At 42.9% G+C, this 20,676-nt stretch overlaps 2 protein-coding genes and 2 long non-coding RNA genes across 5 annotated transcripts in view; 1 reads left to right on the top strand and 3 right to left on the bottom strand.

Moving 5' to 3' along the window:
- The window catches only part of LOC149978890 (uncharacterized), a 699,006-nt gene that overhangs the window by 257,062 nt on the left and 421,268 nt on the right, over positions 1-20,676 (bottom strand). The window lies entirely within an intron of this gene.
- csf-3 (granulocyte colony-stimulating factor precursor) lies at positions 111-4,387 on the bottom strand. Its single transcript, NM_001195184.1, is given in 5 exon segments — positions 111-1,433; positions 1,554-1,691; positions 3,169-3,300; positions 3,829-3,965; positions 4,317-4,387. Coding segments are annotated over 5 exon segments (618 nt in total). The 5' UTR covers positions 4,333-4,387; the 3' UTR covers positions 111-1,238.
- LOC110486151 (uncharacterized) lies at positions 6,418-10,274 on the top strand. The gene is made up of 2 exons (XR_002468038.3): positions 6,418-6,534; positions 7,999-10,274. It is a non-coding gene; the product is annotated as an uncharacterized LOC110486151 (long non-coding RNA).
- Positions 12,794-19,325, bottom strand: LOC110486150 (26S proteasome non-ATPase regulatory subunit 3). 2 transcript variants are annotated; one of them, XM_021557539.3, is made up of 12 exons: positions 19,042-19,325; positions 18,759-18,923; positions 17,911-18,101; positions 17,568-17,705; positions 17,223-17,359; positions 16,867-17,057; positions 16,443-16,546; positions 15,757-15,871; positions 15,556-15,675; positions 15,306-15,409; positions 13,647-13,853; positions 12,794-13,059 (listed from the first exon to the last, which is right to left on the bottom strand). In XM_021557539.3, exons 2-12 carry the CDS (start codon positions 18,916-18,918, stop codon positions 12,982-12,984), a joined length of 1,545 nt encoding a protein of 514 aa, XP_021413214.1. In that variant the 5' UTR covers positions 18,919-18,923; positions 19,042-19,325; the 3' UTR covers positions 12,794-12,981. The 2 variants fall into 2 exon arrangements, with proteins under 2 accessions (XP_021413214.1, XP_021413215.1); XM_021557540.3 differs by having other exon boundaries at positions 18,759-18,919; positions 19,042-19,143.

Here is a 20,676-nt window from a genome sequence, read left to right as displayed (position 1 = left end):
AGGCCCGAGGTACAGGACTTTTCTGGAGGAACCAGAGCTCATGTTCGTCATATGTGTGTGATCATTTATGTTGGTAATACAACCAATGCAAAAGAACAGTTGTTTTGAAGTTATTTCCAATGTTTTTAATGGTTCATGAAAATTGTATGTCCATCCTTTTCCATGTGTCCTTTGTATTGGTGTAGACTTGACGGACCAGACGGGACTCATTCCCTCACAAAACAAAAAGGAGAAAGCAATATTTTCTCTTGTAGGCACAACCTAACTGGCACCCCTACAAACAACAACCTCAAGTCAAAACCGTTACAACATGCCTTCAAGGCAACTCGGCCGCTCGTCTAAAACCCTTCCTCACTGTTTGTTCTATACATGTCTCCCGACTTCCTACTGTCCTGTAAAAAAACTATAATATATAAATAAATCAAAGGGAAGGAGATCGGAGCTCCTGGTATATAACATTTGTTTTACCTCTCTGCCAAACCACATACAATACAAATCTTTTGACACCCATCCAGAAAACTATTCTAGGGATGACTATCAATCAATAAAAACACATACAGTATAAATACATTAAATAAATAAAGACATGCATACGCAAACCAAATACATTAAAATACATAAACAAATATCCCAGCACTTCATAAATATAAATATATATATTTTAAGTATAAATAAGTATCTAAGAGACTCAACAGACAAATCAAACAGTGGCCATGGTTTATCTCACATCCGAGTTAGAGGGAGTGCAGGCGGGGACTTGCCACTATCTGGCAGCTATCAGTGTTGCTTTATCTCAAGGAAAACCTGAGACAGCAAGTCAGAGGTGTCGTAGAGTGGCAGGACAAGCTAAGAACAAAACCCTCATGGGGAGAAAGAGATGAAGAAACGCAGGTACTCAGTCCTTCAGTTGCTATTGTACCAATTGATGGGGAACAGATAGAACAAGGCCAGACCAGATCTTGGCAGATAGGGGATGGCACCAAAACCAATTGTGTAGCGTCCCTCTCTCTCAGATAAAGTGCTCCGCTTGCTTCATGTTTTCGAATGTCCCGTTTGACCTTGATTGACAGAATAGATAGAAAGACTGAAGCAGGCTCGAATGACAGAGCTTCCTGAGGAGTCCAATAGCTTTCTGGCACGGACGACCCCACTCCGGTCCTCCATCCATGTCTGCACAGGTTTTGCTGCCGCTGTAGAGTGCAGCCCAGCCCCTTTGTCCTGACCTGAAAAGGAGTAGTTCAGCCGCTCTGTCCTGGCCTGGAAGTCAGGTGTTCGACGTTGCGCAGGCTGCGTTTTAGGTTCTGTGTGAAGTCACGGAGCTGCAACAGGATAAAATGAGTGGCAACCTGAACCTCGTAGTCCCCTGGGAGGCGTGAGGCCAATCCCGAGGCCTCGTACTGGGCCACACTGCTCATCTGGCCCGGCTCCTGCATCTGAACAGCACAAAAACACACACATACAGGAGGTTATCAACCTAAACGAGCATCTCATCATATCGTGACGATATGAGTGTAGGACCTATTACTCAGGGAGTTTGTGTGTGTCAGTCTCACCTTGTTGACCTGGGCCAGCAGGTCTCTGATGTCAGCCAGGAGTCCTGTCACCTTTTCAGTGGTCACACGCTCCTTCAGCACACCCAGCACATCCTGATACAGCTGCAGCCCCGCAGACATACTGCTCAGACACACCTCCTGTAGGCGGAAGCAGAGCTGGTCAGTCAACTAAAATGGACCATGGCCAGTATGCTAGGACACAACACAATAAGGAATCGTGTCAGAACTATTCATGTCAGCTTTATTATTCTATCTGCAACATTCAGGAGAACCGTAGCATTGTTTCCCCTTCTCTCTCTCTCTCACACAAACACACACACACACACACACACACACACACACACACACACACACACGTGGAGGCTCCTCAGAGGAGGAAGGGAAGGACCATCCTCCTCAGTGTGTTTCATAAAAATACAAAAGTTTTATTGTGAAACATTAAAAAAGGTATCCTTTTTAGATAACTATACAAAATATATTCACGTCACCAAATAATTGATTAAAGTGCACTGTTTAGCAATGAAGGTCTACAGTGGAGTTAGGTTCTAAGTAAACAGAGTAAAAACTAACAGACAACTAGGAAAAGCTCAAACTAAGTTTATTCACCCAATGGGTCAGACAGCTGAAAAGAAAGACATATTCCCACCAGCACAAGTATTTACACCACAATTTAGGCAGTCTCCTCCTTTTCTCTAAACATGACATATTTGTTGCTTGGCGGGAAGTTAAGTGACGTGTGCAATAAACTGTTCCTTCATGTGACCTGACCTCGGCCCACCATTCCTCACTAATCCCCAGCTCTCCACCCTTATCAGTGACCGCAACCATGCGATTGCCTTTTCCCTCACTTAGTAACTCTCCAAGCCCATCGCTCATATCCATCCTTAATTGACTCCACCATATACATTCCTCCTACAGATAACCATTAGCTTCTGGTGTAACAAGTATTTCAAATTACAACCCAACAGCACTTTGTAGGGTAGCACCATGGTGTAGCTGGAGGACAGCTAGTTTCCATCTTTTTCTGGCTACATTGACTTCAATACAAAACCTAGGAGGGTCACGGTTCTCACCCCGTTCCATAGACTTACACATGAATTATGACAACTTCCTCCTACCTATCAGAGCTCCTGCAGCATGAACTGACATGTTGTCCATCCAATCAAAGGATCAGAGATTGAATCTAGTACTGAACGCATAACCTACAGCTAGCTGCCACGGCAGTGTGTAAAATGTGGTGAGTAGTCGACTCAGAGAAAGACAATAGCTGGACAGTTTTGAACAAATCAATTTCTTCAAAAATTAAGGCGAAGCAAAAGAGCGAGAGAGCCATATTTCGTTGTATTTTTTTAACTTTTACCTGCTTAGCTAGCAAGACGGATCTCGACCTGTGCAACTACGTTGTATAGGTTGTAGCAACATCATGATGGGTAAAGGGAGAAAATGTATCATGTAGTAGTCTCAACCTATCGATGTTACATTTAGCTGGGTGAATGGAATATGAATGACAGTCATCCAATACACTGTAATAGAAATAAGGCCATGCTCATTTAAAAAAAAAGATTTTCCTCCTCTATCTTAAATGGCAGCGTCCGGCACTGACACACACACTCACCAGGGTGAAGTCGATTTGGTTTAGGGGTCTGCAGACAGTCTTTAGTTCTGGTGCTGCGGGGATGCCCAGGGAGGTCACCATGGACTGGTACGGTATGTTCCTAGACTGGCTGGACGGGTCAAGGGTCAGGCCCTAGGAGAAGAGGAGTGGAGTGGTTATAGAGCTGGAGCCAATGTAATGCATACATACATGTATGTCTATGGGTTGACTGCAGATCAAGCAGAGAGAAGTTGGGGTTAGTGCCCTTTTGGAATCTGTGTTGTTAGTGGTCATGACAGGTTGTAAAACCAAACCACACCAAGTTTAAATGCACAAAGAGATGCATTTGTTTTGCAATTTAACTAAACCTACCGTATATTTTCCTAAATCTGCCTGCAGTTACAATATCGCTAAATGCGATATTGATCTTTGTTAGTTAGATACATGCTTGTGCATTCTTCAACGCAAATATGTCCTGTCGTGTGCTATGGTTTGTTTTATGCAAAAACAACACAATGTTTACATGATCTAACGGTCAACGTGATTTCAACTCAAATCAAGCATTAAAGACCATGCAAAGCTGCGTAATTGTACCCATAAAAGTTTGCGATTAAATTACATACAGTAAAGACCATACACACCACGTAAGAATAGGGCATCGTCGCCGTCCAACAGACTTACCGGGATTTTGACACTAGACCCGTGAACCATGGGGATGTTGCCTAATATTTTTTCGACCAAACTCCTTGCGTCCATTGACCTCTCTGGAAGGTGTGCGGACCGGACCAGAAAAGCTAAACAGCAGAGCAGACCTACAACTTGGAGAAAGAAAAAACAGCTGCAGAACGACTCTATGACGATACAGATTCTGAACAAGTTGAACTGAGATACAGCCAGTGCCCCCGCAGAACATTACGCAAGAAAGGGGCGCGTGTCAAATGTAGTGCGTTGAGGTACGCAGTAGCCATGCACAATAAAATGCCTGGAGACAACCACTCAAAATATGTCCAAGCTATTATGACTTTCCTCAGACAATTTTGTTTTTAACAAAATATTGTTTCCAAGTAAAAAAAAAAAAAAAGAAAGTTGTATCGAGAAGAAACAATACACAAATGAATAGTGTCCTAGTCAAATGTATTTATAAATATATCATGTAAAATATCACTTACTTTTGAGAGTGTTCATTCCGTGTCAGTATGGTTAGTCTATTTTGCTAAATATGTAGGATTCTTTCTTATCTCCCATTTGAGGGAGACTTGAAGTATTTATATGATTCAAGTATGTTTCATGGGAATTTCCACTGAAGGGTGATTGTACTGGAGGGTCATTGTAAACCTGCAATAGTGAGTGACTAATAATTTGGGCTCTATTCAATCTGATTTGCGGAAGTCCAGCTTTACAGCGTGGTTGAAATGTAAAGGCAATGTTCCCGCTTTGGCAAAGACTGAATTCATGGTAAACGCTACATATGTAGTAGGCTCAATCGGAAATTAGGCTACCTTTTACATATCGAATAAAGCCCTTAAGAGATAGAAATGCTACATCCTGATGACCTTGTGATAGCTTGGCATGCATTCAAAAATCAGAACATGAGCAAATATATAATGCATGTGATTAAAACTTGAGCTTATGATTTAAAAAAAAGACAACCAGCCTAATTAGGCTTTCAATACAGAAACGATATATAGGCTAAGCCTAATTGTTGTATTCTGCTGTTTTATATCTATTATAAAGCTATTATTTGTATTTTATTAGGCCAATATTTTATTTCTTAGAGCTTATTGTAAAGCACTTTGAGCTGCACATTATGAATCAAATAAACGAAACAAAGCTATTAATTGCCTAATATTGATTGGATCCATTCTGCACTCTCCATCCACTCTGTCCTACCCTGTGATCCCTCACCTTTCCACCTGGCTGTCACTGTCTGGACTCTGTCCCTCCTGCCATACTGGACTCCCTAATATTTAACTGTATGTGTTCTAACCCCATGTATTAAACAACATTTTATCTGTAAAGTGTGTTGAGACTTATGAAATGCACTTTAAATAGGCCTAGCTGGTGACTTGACTTGATTAACAGGTCTATACGTCTTATTATTTTACTTTTTAATTTACATTTGTGAATGGGAAATTAGTTCCAGCCTATAATTCAGAAAAATGTCATATTCTTTTTTTTTTTTCTTTTTTTTAATTCAATAGCCTGATGTGAACGGTCACGCTGCGGACAATAGGCTGTAATTGAAAATAGCTATATGCGCTCTACAAAACAGTCGCACATCCAAAAACAATGCAGGGGACGTTCGCACGTGCAGCTGTGTTGACATCATGGCAAGCCCAAGACGGAAACAACCTTATGGCATTTTCAGTGACGTTCATGTAGGGCTATATTACCCAGAAAAAAAATTTATGTACATCATTTCACAACTCTAGTTGTAGCAATTCGACATGTTATGTATGCTACTCTCTGAGCAGATATATACTAAGGAAATCAGGTTGGGTTACCTAATGCTTAGTTCCTATTTTATTTCCTCAGAACAATTGAAGACTAATATCCCCGTTTGTAAAATCCTTATTTGCGCAAGTAAATTAGTCTTACTTCAGGATTTGGCCATTGCGCAATGACATCAAGCCCACGCACATCTTAATTGCAAGGTATGCTCACTTGTTCTCTTGACTACAAATCCCTTTCTTAGGTAATAACTGACCTCATTCCCAGGGTCTTAATTAAGCAATAAGGCCCGAGGAGGTGTGCTATATGACCAATATCCGTGTTAACAGTCCTTAGCGGTGGTATATTGGCCATATATCACAACCCCCCGAGGTGCCATATTGCTAATATAAACTGGTTACCAACATAATTACAGCAATCAAAAATACATGTTTCGCCATACCCACGGTATATGGTCTGATATACCACGACTGTCAGCCAATCAGAATTTAGGAATCGAACCACCCAGTTTATAATGTACCATTTATCATGCCGTTTGTGAATAGCTCATATCGTTTCCAGAATTGGCATATAAGCGAGTTTTGATTGCATAAATTATTTTCTAATGTAGGATTTTTTCCCCTCCATTTGTTGTGCCTACCAGTAATGCTAGACTCTTGAATATAGAATGTATCATTATGGCTGACCCCCGTGTTCAAGAGCACATGGTGCCGCGCGGTGAAGCACCGCTTTCCATTAATTTTCATGGGGAATGCCAACTAGGTTGCGGTACATTGCCGCGTGCCGCTTACGCCGCCCATTGTGACTCGCTTGTGGGCGTGGTGGCAGCGTATGACAGCAGCAAGTTCGATTGTGCGTCAAGAATTCTGCATAGCATGTCTGTATGAAGATTAAAACATTTTAAAAAGTTTGTATGAAGGTCTGGCTATTAAATGGGTAAATATTTCAATAGTAATATCCTCTAAAACACTCTGGTGACAAACAAACTTGTCCACAAGGCTGGGAGAACATATTCAAGTAAATACATTTCGAAAATGTAAAATAAACCTAACTAGCTACAGTGCAGGCTAACTCAAATGAGCTGCTAAATGGGCTAGCTAGTTATCTAGCCAACTTCACATAGTGTATAGATAGGTAGCTGGTGATATTTAATTCAGTTAGCTAGCTATCTTTATGTATTTATCACTGTAAAAATCAAACTCCAACTGCATTTGTAGGTAGCTAACAGCCATGGAGGAGGGTGAAAGGATAATAGCCCCAACTGTCAAAGTGAGAGAGTAGGCTATTCCGGATAGGGCAGGCACTTTTGTGTAGTTCCTGTCCCTAGAAGTATGGACGGAGATAATAGTAACATACTATTCAGTGCAGTGTAATTTGAGTATAATGAAGACTGTTGTGAGGTTTTCTCTTCGGATAAAGAGAGCTATGAAAGTCTGTCGGCGTATGTAGAGGTCCCAATGAAGAGCAGCGGTTCTCAGTCCTGGTCCTGGGAACTCAAAGGGGTGGCCGTTTTTGTTTTTGCCTTAGCACTGCGCAGCTGATTCAAATGATCAACTCATCATCAAGCTTCAAGTGATATTTATGTATTCATTTGTGACGCTATCCTTGATATGATCCTGTTAATGTCACATGCTACACATACATACAGTTGAAGTAGGAAGTCTACAAACACTTAGGTGGGAGTCATTAAAACTCGTTTTTCAACCACTCCACAATTTTCTTGTTAACAAACTATAGTTTTGGCAAGTCGGTTAGGACATCTACTTTGTGCATGACACAAGTAATTTCTCCAACAATTGTTTACAGAGAGATTATTTCACGTATAATTCACTGTGTCACAATTCCAGTGGGTCAGAAGTTTACATACACTTAGTTATTTAAACTGAAACGGAACTAAAAAAGCGTCTGCGAGCAAGAAGACCTACCAGCTCTGTCAGGAGGAATGGGCCAAAATTCACCCACCTTATTGTGGGAAGCTTGTGGAAGGCTACCCGAAACGTTTGACCCAAGTTAAACAATTTCAAGGCAATGCTACCAAGTACTAATTGAGTGTATGTAAACTTCTGACCCACTGGGAATGTGATGAAAGAAATAAAAGCTGAAATAAATCATTCTCTCTACTATTATTCTGACATTTCACATTTTTATAATAAAGTGGTGATCCTGACCTAAGACAGGGAATTTTTACTAGGATTAAATGTCAGGAATTGTGGAAAAACAGAGTTTTTAAATGTATTTGGCTAAGGTGTATGTAAACTTCCGACTTCAACTGTGTGTGCCCATGCATCTATCAATCCAATGTTATCATACTTTATTATAAGGGATATTATACTTTAGTAATCCACAATGACCTGGTGATGTAAAAGTCTAATAATTACATTATCTTCCATATTCCTACAGTTACCTTGTAACTGGAGATTCCTTCAAAACGATTGCCTACAGTTAATGGACACTGCAAGGTTGGGTGACCAGGGCCATCTGGGACTGCCTCCAGGAGGAATTCAGGCGTGTGAAGGCTACCTGTGTTCTGCATAACTTCCTGAGGATGGACACAAGGACAAGGAGGGGATCTGCAGCTCGCCGCCGTGTGCCAGAGGAGAAGTCTGCTGCTCTGCAGGATGTTTCAAGGATGGGGTCCAACAACACAGCAAGGGAAGCGATCCGTGTGCGGTAGATATTCACCTCCTACTTCTTCGAAGAGGGTGCTGTTCCATGGCAACACCATAGACTACACTATGCACAACCAAAGGCTTTTTTAAGTCATCCACATTGCAATAAGAGTATTATTCCATTTACTTAGCTATGTCAACTGCAGTTATTCAATTCCTAGTTTCTCTTCATTTGATTTCTACTTCTCAGGTGAGGGTGCTGTTTAAGTAAGGGTGTGATGTCTGTGCAAAAACAACAGACTATTTCAAGTCACCCATACTGAAAGAATGTGGAACAATTAGACACCCTATAACCCACACCTAAACACTCATGTATCAATCTGATTGATGGATTGTGTTGTGCAGTAATCAGGCTCAGGATTACAACTGTGGCTCCTTCCACCGTCAAAGAATAGGCAAGAGGGCCAACCATGGAGAATAGTAAGACACTTCATTATTTCTATAACCACGCTATATTGTTTGTCCTTGTGTGTCCGTTCGCGTTTTTCAGTATTAAGTACTCTGCAGCCACTTAGTGTGGACACCAGGTGAGGACACACAGATTCCTGTTGAACACCTTCTTTAACTACCCTATTTTCTCAATAACAGTCTCTCTCCTTCAATCTTTTCAGTCTCCTGAGGGAGAATAGGTTTGGTCTGCTTGGACCATGTTAGTTTGTTGATGTGGACGCCAAGGAACTTGAAGCTCTCAACCTGCTCCACTACAGCCCTGTCGATGAGAATGGGGGTGTGCTCGGTCCTCCTTTTCCTGTAGTCCACAATCATCTCCTTTGTCTTGAACACGTTGAGGGAGAGGTTGTTGTCCTTCCACCACATGGTCAGGTCTCTTACCTCCCCCCTATAGGCTGTCTCATCGTTGTCTGTGTTCAGGCCTACCACTTCTGTCATCAGCGCACTTAATGATGGTGGTGGAGTCGTGCCTGGCCGTGCAGTGAACAGGGAGTACAGAAGGGGACTGAGCACGCACCCCTGAGGTGCCCCCTTGTTAAGGATCAGCGTGGTGGATGTGTTGTTACCTACCCTTACCACCTGGGGGCAGCCTGTCAGGAAGTCCAGGATCCAGTTGCAGAGGGAGATGTTTAGTCTCAGGGTCCTTAGCTTGGTGATGAGCTTTGAGGGCACTATGGTGTTGAACGCTGAGCTGTAGTCAATGAATAGCATTCTCACATAGGGGTTTCTTTTGTCCAGGTGGGAAAGGGCAGTGTGGAGTGCAATAGAGATTGCGTCATCTGTGGATCTGTTCGTGCGGTATGCAAATTGGAGTAGGTCTAGGGTTTCTGGGATAATGGTGTCGATGTGAGCCATGACCAGCCTTTCATGGCTACAGACGTGAGTGCTACGGGTCATTAGTCATATAGGCAGGTTACCTTAGTGTTCTTGGGCACAGGGACTATTGTGGTCTACTTGAAGCATGTTGGTATTACATACTCAGACAGGGAGAGGTTGAAAATGTCAGTGAAGACACTTGCCAGTTGGTCAGCGCATGCTCGAAGTACATGTCCTGGTAATCCGTCTGGCCCAGCGGCCTTGTGAATGTTAACAGGTTTAAAAGTCTCTCACATCGGCTGCGGAGAGCGTGATCACAGTCTTCCGGAATAGCTGATGCTGTCACGCATGTTTAAGTGTTACTTGCCTGGAAGCGAGCATAGAAGTTATTTAGCTTGTCTGGTAGGCTCGTGTCACTGGGCAGCTCTCGGCTGCAATTCCCTTTGTAGTCTGTAATAGTTTGCAGGAACTTCTTTCAATGAAGTGTTTCACAGTCTCTGCTGGTTGAAATTAAGTCTCATTTGATGAAATACTACACCTATCCTGTGTTTATCAGATCAATGCAGATGAAGGAAATGAGTTTTCATTCTGTCTGTATATATGAATTAAAAATCAGCCTTTAATTAGTTAAATCCTGTTTCTAGTCTATTAGTTACAATGTGTAACCATTGATGTCTCAGGACCAAGATTGGTAAACACTGAAGTGTATAATTGTAATACAAACTCAGCAAAAAAAAGAAATGTCCCTTTTTCAGGACCCTGTCTTTCAAAGATCATTTGTAACCCCCCCCCCCAAAATAACTTCACAGATCTTCATTGTAAAGGGTTTAAACACTGTTTCCCATGCTTGTCCAATGAACCATAAACAATTCATGAACATGCACCTGTGGAATGGTCATTAAGACACGAACAGCTTACAGACGGTAGGCAATTAAGGTCAGCAGGCCCACAAGCGAAGGCAATTTACCGCTTGCTAGTGAACACGAGCCACGATCCCTAACAATGTCAATACATTTTGCCTAGAGCTTTAATATTACATTTTCACCGTAGCGAATGAGTAATCAAGTGCGATGCTCTAGAACCATCATTACCTTGCAATTGCCCCATTACTGTATGTCTATGTGTGTCCCAATAATCTATTCTCCCTCCTGAAGTATGACTCATTCACTAGTCTGCAGATATTGAAACGCACTGGATTGGTGTTGGCATGGGCATTGTTCACTTTGCAGGAAGTGACTGGTATAGGACTGCATTATGACTGGTTTATACAGTGCTGTCATAAAGTATTCAGAACACTTCCCCTTTCCCACATTTTATTACGCCTTACTCTATAATGGATTCAATTAAATGTTTCTCATCAATCTACACAAAATACCCCATAATGACAAAGTGAACAGGTAAAACATTTTTGCACATTTGTATGTACTTTTACAAATAAAAGGAAATACCTTATTTACTTAAGTATTCAGACCCTTTGTTATGGGACTCAAAATTGAGCTCAGCTGCATCCTGTTTCCAATGATCATCCTTGACATTTCTACAACTCGATTGGAGTCCACATGTGGTTAATTCAATTGATTGGACATGATTTGGAAAGGTCCCACAGATGAGAGCAAAAACCAAGTCATGAGGTGGAAGGAATTGTCCGTAGAGCTCTGAGACAGGATTGCGTCAAGGCACAGGTCTGGATACAACAAAAAAGTCTGCAGCATTGAAGGTTCCCAAGAACACAGTGATCTCCATTCTTTAATGGAAGAAGTTTGGAATCACCAAAACTCTTGCTGGCCGCCCAGCCAAACTGAGCAATTGGGGGAGAAGGGCCTTGGTCAGGGAGGTGACCAAGAACCCGATGGTCACTCTGACAGAGCTTCAGAGTTCCTCTGTGGAGATGGGAGAACCTTCCAGAAGGATAATCTCTGCAGCACTCCACCAATCAGGCCTTTATTGTAGAGTGGCCAGACGGACACCACTCCTCAGTAAAAGGCACATGACAGCCCGCTTAGTTTGCCAGAAGGCACCTAAAGGACTCTGACCATGAGAAACAAGATTCTCTGGTCAGATGAAACCAATATTAAACTCTTTGTCCTGAATGACAAGCAATATTTCTGGAGGAAACCTGGGACAATCCCTAAAGTGAAGCATGTTGGTGGCAGCATCATGTTGTGGGGATGTTTTTCAGAGGCAGGGATGGAAGACTTGTCAGGATCAAGGGAAAGATGAACAGAGCAAAGTACAGAGAGATCCTTGAAAACCTGCTCCAGAGCGCTCAGGACCTCAGACTGGGGCGATGGTTCGCCTTCCAACAGGACAAAAACCCTAAGCACACAGGAGAAGTCTCAATGTCCTTGAGTGGCCCAACCAGAGCCCGGACTTGACCACGATCAAACATCTCTGGAGACCTGAAAATAGCTGTGCAGCCAACACTCCTCATCCAACATGACAGATTGAGAGGATCTCCAGAGAATGTGAGAAACTCCCCAAATATAGCAGTGCCAAGAAGACTCCAGGTTGTAAGCACTGCCAAAGGCACTTCAACAAAGTACTGAGTAAAGGGTCTGAATATTTATGTAAATGTGGTATTTCAGTTATTTATACATTTGGCCAAATTTTCTAAACACCTGTTTTTGCTTGTCATTATATTGGGGAATTGTGTGTAGATTGAGGGGAAAAATATGATATTAACGTATCAATATGTGAGAAAAGTCATGGGGTCTGAATACTTTCTGAATGCACTATTATACCAGTCATTTCTTTTAAAATACATGAAGCTAATGGAACAAAAGAGATAATTGGGATGCACCCTATGAGGCAGGAGGAAGAGGGAGCTAAATGAAGAAATCAGAGGAAGGAACAGGAGCCGTGAACAATGAGGCAGAGACAAATCTAACTAGTTGAGCTCAACAGCACACAGTTCTAAAGAGGGACAACAATTTAATTTTGTTAAGGTATTTTGAAATACGAGTTTCCATATCTGCATTTTAGAAAGGGCTGCTGTCAAGATATTGAATTGCATTGCGCAGCAAAAATAACAACCAAGGAGCCAACATAAATTCCTGACAGAAAACCTTACAAGCTGCTCTGTGCCAAAAGGCTCTTAGTTTGCTAGACATTCACTGTACAAATGAGTGTTCCCCAAATTAGATTAAATTGACAAAGACTGGTTTTGCGTGCTGGCCTCAAACTCAATACAGATACACAAAATGCCTCTCCCAGCAAGTTGACAGTGACACGCAAAGTCTAAAAGCAGGGACAACGAGGACCAGTGGTAGGGTTGAATAGAGGTGTTCTTATTGTATGTTACAATGCTAACATACATATGTTATAAATGGCCTTGTGCCTGCAGAGAAATAAACAAAACAACTATTACAAGAGGGAGGAGGAAGAATAGAGGGGGGAGAGAAAGGGAAAAAAACAATAAGGCATCCTTGTACTCGTTCCTCTCAGAGGATCATGGGAAACTGTCATCGTCATCTTCCGCCATCTCCTTGGCGAACTCCAGGTCCTGCTGCTCCCGCTCTCTGCGCTCCTGAAATGCAAACACACACACTAAAGCTGCAGTATGTAACTTTTTGGGAGACCTGACCAAATTCCCATAGAAATGTGTTATAGATCTGTCATTCTCATTGAAAGCAAGTCTAAGCAGTATATCTGTTCTATGTGCCCTATTTCTATGCCTCCCATTCTTAGGTTTTGTGTCTTTTAAATTTAGTTTTGTACACCAGCTGAAAATATAATATTTTGGGTTATGGAAAAGATATTTCAGTGTTTTGATGGTACAATGAATCTCACAAACTGAAATTAGGCAAACTATTAGACTTAACAACCAGAAAATGGTGGAGTGATTTATGCATAGTGCATCTTTAAAATGATTAAGTTTGCAAATAGCTAACATTTAAGAATGACAGTTAGCATTTAGTCTGAAATTCTAGTCCCAAATATAACATTACAAAGCTAGTTAACACTGCCCCCTTGTGGTCACAACAGTGAAATACAGCATACTGGTAGTTCAGCAGCACAGATAAAGAACAATTTCATATTATCTCCTACAAAAGAACCCTCACGACAGTCAATTTCAGGGGCTAATACAAGGAGTAGTACAAAGTTGGTACACACCTCTGCTGATTCTAGGTCCTTGTTGTAAGCCTTGGGTGGAAACCTCATGGCCTTGACAGACATGTTGTGTATGTCCAGGCAGAAGGAGATCCTCTGGTGGAAGGCCAGCTGGGGCTCCCTGGTACCGTAGATGTCCATGGTCTCTTTAGACTGAACATAGCCCTTCTCATGGTTGATGCTGGCTTCGATCACTCCATCACGGATAGCCTGGAAAAGAGGGATGAGGTTGGGAGAAAGAAAATCAGTAAGAGACCGAGGTAGTTTTCCCTTGCCACCAGTGGCTTAGGACAGTTGACTGCATTTCATATTTATCACACACAAGTGATGTGCTTCTCTATTAATGCTCTTTAGGAAATCCTTGTATGAGCTGATGTAGAGCAGGCGGTGGGGATAAATCATGAGCTTAAGGTACAATACAATATACACACACTGAACAATATACACACACACACTGAACAAAAATGAAAAGGTCCCATGTTTCATAAGCACAAAAAGCTTATTTCACACAAATGTGTTTACATCCCTGTTATTGAGAATTTCTCCAGCCACATGACAGGTGTGACATTATAAAGAAGCTGATTAAACAGCATGATCATTGCACAGGTGCACAAAGCCACTGTGTCAAGTTAAGGGAGTGTACAATTGACATGCTGACTACAGGAATTTCCACCAGAGCTGTAATGTTAATTTCTCTACCATAAGCCACCTCCGACATTTTAGACAATTTGGCAGTACGTCCAACCGGCCGCACAACTGCAGACCACATGTAACCACGCCAGCCCAAGGACCTCCACATTCGGCTTCTTCACCTACTCAATCGTCCGAGACCAGCCACCCGGACAGCTGATGAAACTGTGGGTTTGCACAACCGAAGAATCTCTACACAAACAGTCTCAGGGAAGCTCATCTGCATGCACGTCATCCTCACCAGGGTCTTGACCTGACTGCAGATAAGCATCCTAACAGACTTCAGTGGATAATTGCTCATCTTCCATGGCCACTGGCACGCTGGAGAAGTGTGGTCTTGATGGATGAATCCAGGTTTCAACTAACGGGTAGATGGCGTGTATGGAGTCATGTGGGTGAGCGCTTTGCTGATGTCAACGTTGTGAACAGAGTGCCCCATGGGGTGGAGGGGTATGGGCAGGCATAAGCTATGGACAACGAACACAATTGGATTTTATCGATGGCAATTTGAATGCAGAGAGATACCGTGACGAGATCCTGAGGCCCATTGTTATGCCATTCATGCGCCACCATCACCTCATGTTTCATCATGACAATGCCATGTCGCAAGAATCTGTACACAATTCTTGGAAGCTGAAAATATCCCAGTTCTTCCTTGGGCTTCATACTCAGACATGTCACCCATTGAGCATGTTTGGGATGCTGTAGATCGACATGTATGACAGCGTGTTCCTGTTCCTGTCAAGATCCAGCAACTTCACACAGCCATTGAAGAGGAGTGGGAAAACATTCCACAATCAACAGCCTGATCAACCCTATGTGAAGGACATCTGACACGCTGCACGAGGCAAATGGTGGTCACACCAGATACCGACTGGTTTTCTGATAAACGCCCCCCTAGACCATATTGACCCCAATCTGGGCTCGGATCACGGTCCACCAACTGAGTATGGCTGTAGTATATCATGTTACCTTGGCCACTATGAACTCAGCATCCTCTGAACTGTCCAGCTGGAGCTTCTGAGCGATGTCTGCCAGGGATATACGTGAGTATGACAGGCTGATCATACGCACACCTACAGGGAGAGATGGTGTTAAATATCAACAAGTCATTCATTCACATGTTAAAAATGAAGAGCCATGACCAAAAACTGTTAAAGAGAAGAGGAAGCCATCTGAGAATGTGGAAGAAGAGCCCGAAGTGAAAGGCCTGGTCACTGACCTGTCTTGATGACATTGTGTCGCAGGCGGATGATCAAGGTATAGGTGCCGTCTGCCTGGAACTTCTCTCCAAACTGATCCAGAGCCTGGTTGAACTTGGCCAGGTTACCCGTCCTGACAGCTGTGTGGGAACAGAGACCAGGGTTCACATCTTACTCGCGCTTAAGACTCATTCTCATGACCCAGCTTGCCGGCAATTTACCCTGGGTGAGCAGGAAGTAGGGCGCTAGTGATCTCTTCAGAGGAGCCTGGCGGAACTGCAGCCTGTCTGGTATCTCCCCAAGCAACAGCTCCACCACAATCAGCAACTTGTGAACCTGATAGGGATAGAGAGAAGATGTGAACAACCTGAATTTTGTGGCATACGGTGGGCTATATTATTTGTTAAGCACTTAGAAATGCATCCCCTGAATTATTGAAATAGCATCAGCATGTGGGTCTTGGCAGATGAGATGTAGTCATTGTGTGCGTCTCAGTTGTTGTTCGTGTATGACGAGGAGAAATATATATATATTTTTTTAAACAAAATATTATTAAAACAAATATGAAATGCATCATCCCTTGTAAGAAATGTGCTGTACAAATAAAGTTGGATTGATTGACAGACAATATAGTCAGGCAACACACTATGTGAAATTTGAGTGACAACTTTAAAACCTTAACAATAGTTTCTCATTTTTAATAAGGTAGCCTAGGGCCAGTAACCAAAAGTTCTCTGGTTCAAATCCCTGTGACGACTAGGTGAAAAATCTCTCGATGTGCCCTTGAGCAAGGTTCTTAACCCTAATTGCTCCTGTAAGTCGCTCTGGATAAGAGTGCTAAAATACTAACGTAAGTGTGCGCAAAATGTAATAATTGCACACAAAACTGCATGCTGGGTGTACTAACTGTCTGTTTGAAGCCCACAGCTGTGTGTTGGGGGGCCTTCCTCAGGGCGTTGGTCAGGGTCCTCCTGGCCTCTGTGTACTCCAGCTGGATGGCCTTGATACGACCTGGAGGGTTGAAGGAGAGAATGATCTGAGTGGAAAAGCAGCAAACTAAGCCACAACTACAAATTCATTCATATTCTGAGGCAGTTTCTTATGGTCACTTGAAAACCTGTAGAGGCCTGATAAACGTAATTCAATTGAATGTGATTAAACTAAACTTCTGATGTCTTACTAGTAAAATGTATACAGTTCCATCACAGGTGACATCTTATGTCAACAGAAATTGGTATGCTTAGGGCTCCTTCCCAGTCCCTCTCCTTCCCAGTCCCTCTCCTTCCCAGTCCCTCTCCTTCCCAGTCCCTCTCCTTCCCAGTCCCTCTCACCTGTGTAGTAGAGGTAGCGGGCCCACTCGTTGTTGTTGGCCAGCTCAGGGAAGACTGACTTGGACACCAGCTTCTCAGCCTGGTCGTACAGGTTGTACTGCAGGTAGTTCCTCAGCAGCAGGTTGAGCAGCGTGGCCTGGCCGTCGGCGTCGTGCCGCAAGGTGGCCGTCCTCAGGCGCGTGTGCAGGAAACTGAGAGAGAAGGGTTTTTAGTTTAAAATCGATCGAAGGCATTACATTTTAACCTGCATAGGTTCAAACTGGCCTACTGCCTTCTGAGACAACCTCCATCTTTCCCCACTATGTGTTTAAGTCAGAAAAAACAAAAACAGTCAGTGAAAGTGTTGGTGGGCTTACCTACGCACAGTGTCCAGCTGGTTGAGAAACTCGTAGACGCGGGAGTGGTAGTAGTAACACTTAGCGGCCACCAGGTCCAGAGCACGCCGGTTCTGAGGTCCGATCTTTTGCAAGAGCTCATCTGACACTTTCTGGGCCTACAGAGAGAAAAGTGAGAAGCTAACAACCAAGACAGGCAGTCGGGAATTAATCCAGACATTTCTTTCTAAGGACTACTGTGTGGTGAGCATTGTATATACCAAAGAGAATTCAGAGCTCAATCCAACATAAATATGTACTGTGCATGCATGAGAGCGAGAGACAGAGGTGCGAGAGCGAGTGAGTGTGTGAACTCCGTCAGCCCACCTCTGTGTAGCGTTTGTTGTTGGTGAGATAAACCAGCAGGAGCAGCTGCAGGTAGGCCTCCGCCTCAGGGATCAGGGGGGTGGCAGCTGCCTTCCCCGTACGGGGCCTGAACTGGACATCTCCCTCGGTGTCCATGGGCTGGATGGATGCAAGAGATGGAGGGGAGAGGGTGTGGGTAGAGGAGGGAAAAGGAAAGACAGAAGCGGACAGAAAGGGACCAAAGGAGTCAAGTGGGCAAAAGGAGACAGAGATAAAGGCAATGAGTAATAGTTCATAGTCAAGGTTTCTCAGCAATAGAAGTAGTAATAGTAGTACCAGTCTTTTCTATCTGCACTAATCATACCTCCTCTAGGAAGCTGAGTAGGAACTCTTTGCCAGCGGCGTTGGAGGTGTAGAAGCCAGACACAGCCTTGTGCAGCACGTTGGGGTTGAGGCGGCGGCTGGTGGAGGGCAGGGCACGCAGGGCCCTCAGCACAAAGCGAGGCTCCTTGCCCGACACAGCCTTCTCTATCTGCTTCACATGCTCCTTGATGTCTGCAACGGGAGTTGGAGGAGTAAGGTCATAAGGAGAGACTTATGGAAGAGTGATTAAAAACAAACAATCTGACAGCTAATGTCAGTTCTTTCACTCAATTCAAAAGTGAAAAGATTTGTAAATACAATGACCTGTCAAGCTAGGTAGCTACAATTGGATACACAAAACTATAAAAGTACTGCTTTGACAGGTTACGGCAGTAAAGTGATTTCCAACTGACACAAATTGAAGTTAACATTGCTAGCAAACTGATTAACTAGCTAGCTGGCTAGCTATGACTAGGGGATTTCGTTGTTAGGCACCCAGATAGCTAGCTAGCTAACGTTAGCTACCTAGCTTGTTACTAATATAGCGAGTGAATTAAAAGTCAGACCAACGTTAAACGCAGTTAGCCTGTTACTATATGTTGACTAACTAGGTCAGCTAACTACATTCTCTAACGATAGTTACACGTCAAAGTGTTGCCAATTTAAACAGGCAAATTAGCTAGCTAGTTACATAGACTAACAGCAGCTTGCTAACTAACATTCGGTACAGTGACGTTAGCAAGGTAGCAAAAACCCGAAGCAGTTGCAACATTCCGTATCTGACATTGAGTTTGAATGTATCCTTTCCAGTGTTTGTGTTAAACCGCAGCTAACCACCTAGCTAGCTACCTTCAAGTGTGAGGGTATCAAGTTCTTTGGGTTTCTTTTCTGCAGTGGCCGAGTCCTCCTCCGGCATCTCCACATCCTGCGGCTCGGGGCCCGCATCCTTCTGTTTCTCAGCCTTGGAGTCCTTGGGTTTCTCGCGTCTCTTGGCTGTTGTCTCTTTCATACTGTCTGAAATCAAATATGCAAGTTTTAAAAAATGAATATAAAAACGTACCTATCAATAAGCCAGGTCAAAATAAACCAGGTATAATTCGCAGTTAGTTATTTGACTCCATTCAACACTTACATTCGTCTCGTCGGCAGAATGACTGGCAACTATTGCGAGACGCAAAGGATTATGGAGACATACCATACTAGTTGATGCTGATAATATCGAGCAGTCAAAAGTAATAGATAGCTGCATAAAGTGATCATTTTCACTGTAACGCTACTTTTAGTACGAATTGTTGTTTGATGTAGATATAAAACAGGGTGATCTGGCAATAACAATACTTTTCTTAATCCAATTTAAAGAAATATTGAATTTGTTTCGGGCTCCACTCATCTACCTTAATAATCCAAACCATTTATGGCGAGTTTTGATCAAATAAAATATGTATTGTAGGCCTATTGTGCTTTGACAGAGTTGTAGCCCGTGTTGTCATTTATATGACGTCCATTTCTCGCATTGACACATATATACTGAACAAAAACATAAACGCAACATGAAACAATTTCAAATATTTTACAAAGTTACGGTTCATAGAAGGAAATCAGACAATTTAAATAAATTCATTAGGCTCTAATCTATGGATTTCAAGATTGGGCAAGGGCACAGCCATGGGTGGCCTGTGAAGGCATAGGCCCACCCACTTGGGAGCCAGGTCCACCCACTGGGGAGCATGGCCCAGCCAATCAGAATGATTATTTTTCCCCACAGAAGGGTTTTATTACAGACAGAAATACTCCTCAGCACCAGAGAGAAATAAGCATTTTGTGTGTATGGAATATTTCCGGTCTCTTTTATTTCAGCTCATGAAAAATGGGACCAACACTTTGCATGTTGCATTTATATTTTAGCTCAGTATACATCCTTAGTGGGATAATTTACTTTGTGAGCCAATCCACTTTCAACATTTAGGCGCACGCTTAGGCGCACACATACAGTAATTAAACTGATTGCAATTTCAACATTATTTCTTTGATAATCTGAACACTATGATGATCCCACTGAAAATTCCATGCATGCCACACAGATTTACTGTAAAGATACCAAAACCAAAGGCAAGAGATGTGTCATAAAGTTATATAATCACAACTCCCTTGACAGTCTTGAAAGAGAAAAGGGAAAGGATAGAGAATAGGGAATGTTTTCACAAGGAGGTAAACATGAATGAGCCATTACCATGGACATGGCGAAAGTGCTGGCATGTCAACAGAGTGATGAGAGACACATTAAAGGCTGGGAGGATGGTGGGGGAGGTAGTGGAGGGGGGATGCAGCGATCCCGTCCCATGCTGTGCCATCTCCGGCCACCATGGGGCTCTCTCTCTCTCCAATAAGAAGGGGACATGCGATCTCACACAGACGGTTAACAAACCAAAGCCTGTTCCACCCACACGAGCCCAGAGTGGCATTCGGGACAACATGAATGTTGTGGGTGGTGAATGTGAAGTATTTGTGTGTGTACCTAAACGGACTGCAGAAGGGGAGACCCACTTCCTGTTCAATAATATGAGCATATGTCACTTATGGACTCTGCATTATTCAATTGTTGGCATTGTTTTCCCTCGCATGTCTTTCGGACGGTCTTTCGTAATTTGTCCATTTGATAATAATTGTGAACCCTTGTAACGAATAACCATATATGTGCATTTGGAAAAATCAGATAGTATTAAATATTTGTATTGGGAATGTGTGTACAACATCAAGTGCCATTAAT

This window comes from Oncorhynchus mykiss, chromosome 13, assembly GCF_057628025.1.
Source record: "Oncorhynchus mykiss isolate SJ-2025 chromosome 13, ASM5762802v1, whole genome shotgun sequence".
NCBI lineage: Eukaryota > Metazoa > Chordata > Actinopteri > Salmoniformes > Salmonidae > Oncorhynchus > Oncorhynchus mykiss.
Note: the sequence above shows the minus strand (reverse complement) of the source record. Positions and strands in the feature narration are given on the sequence as shown.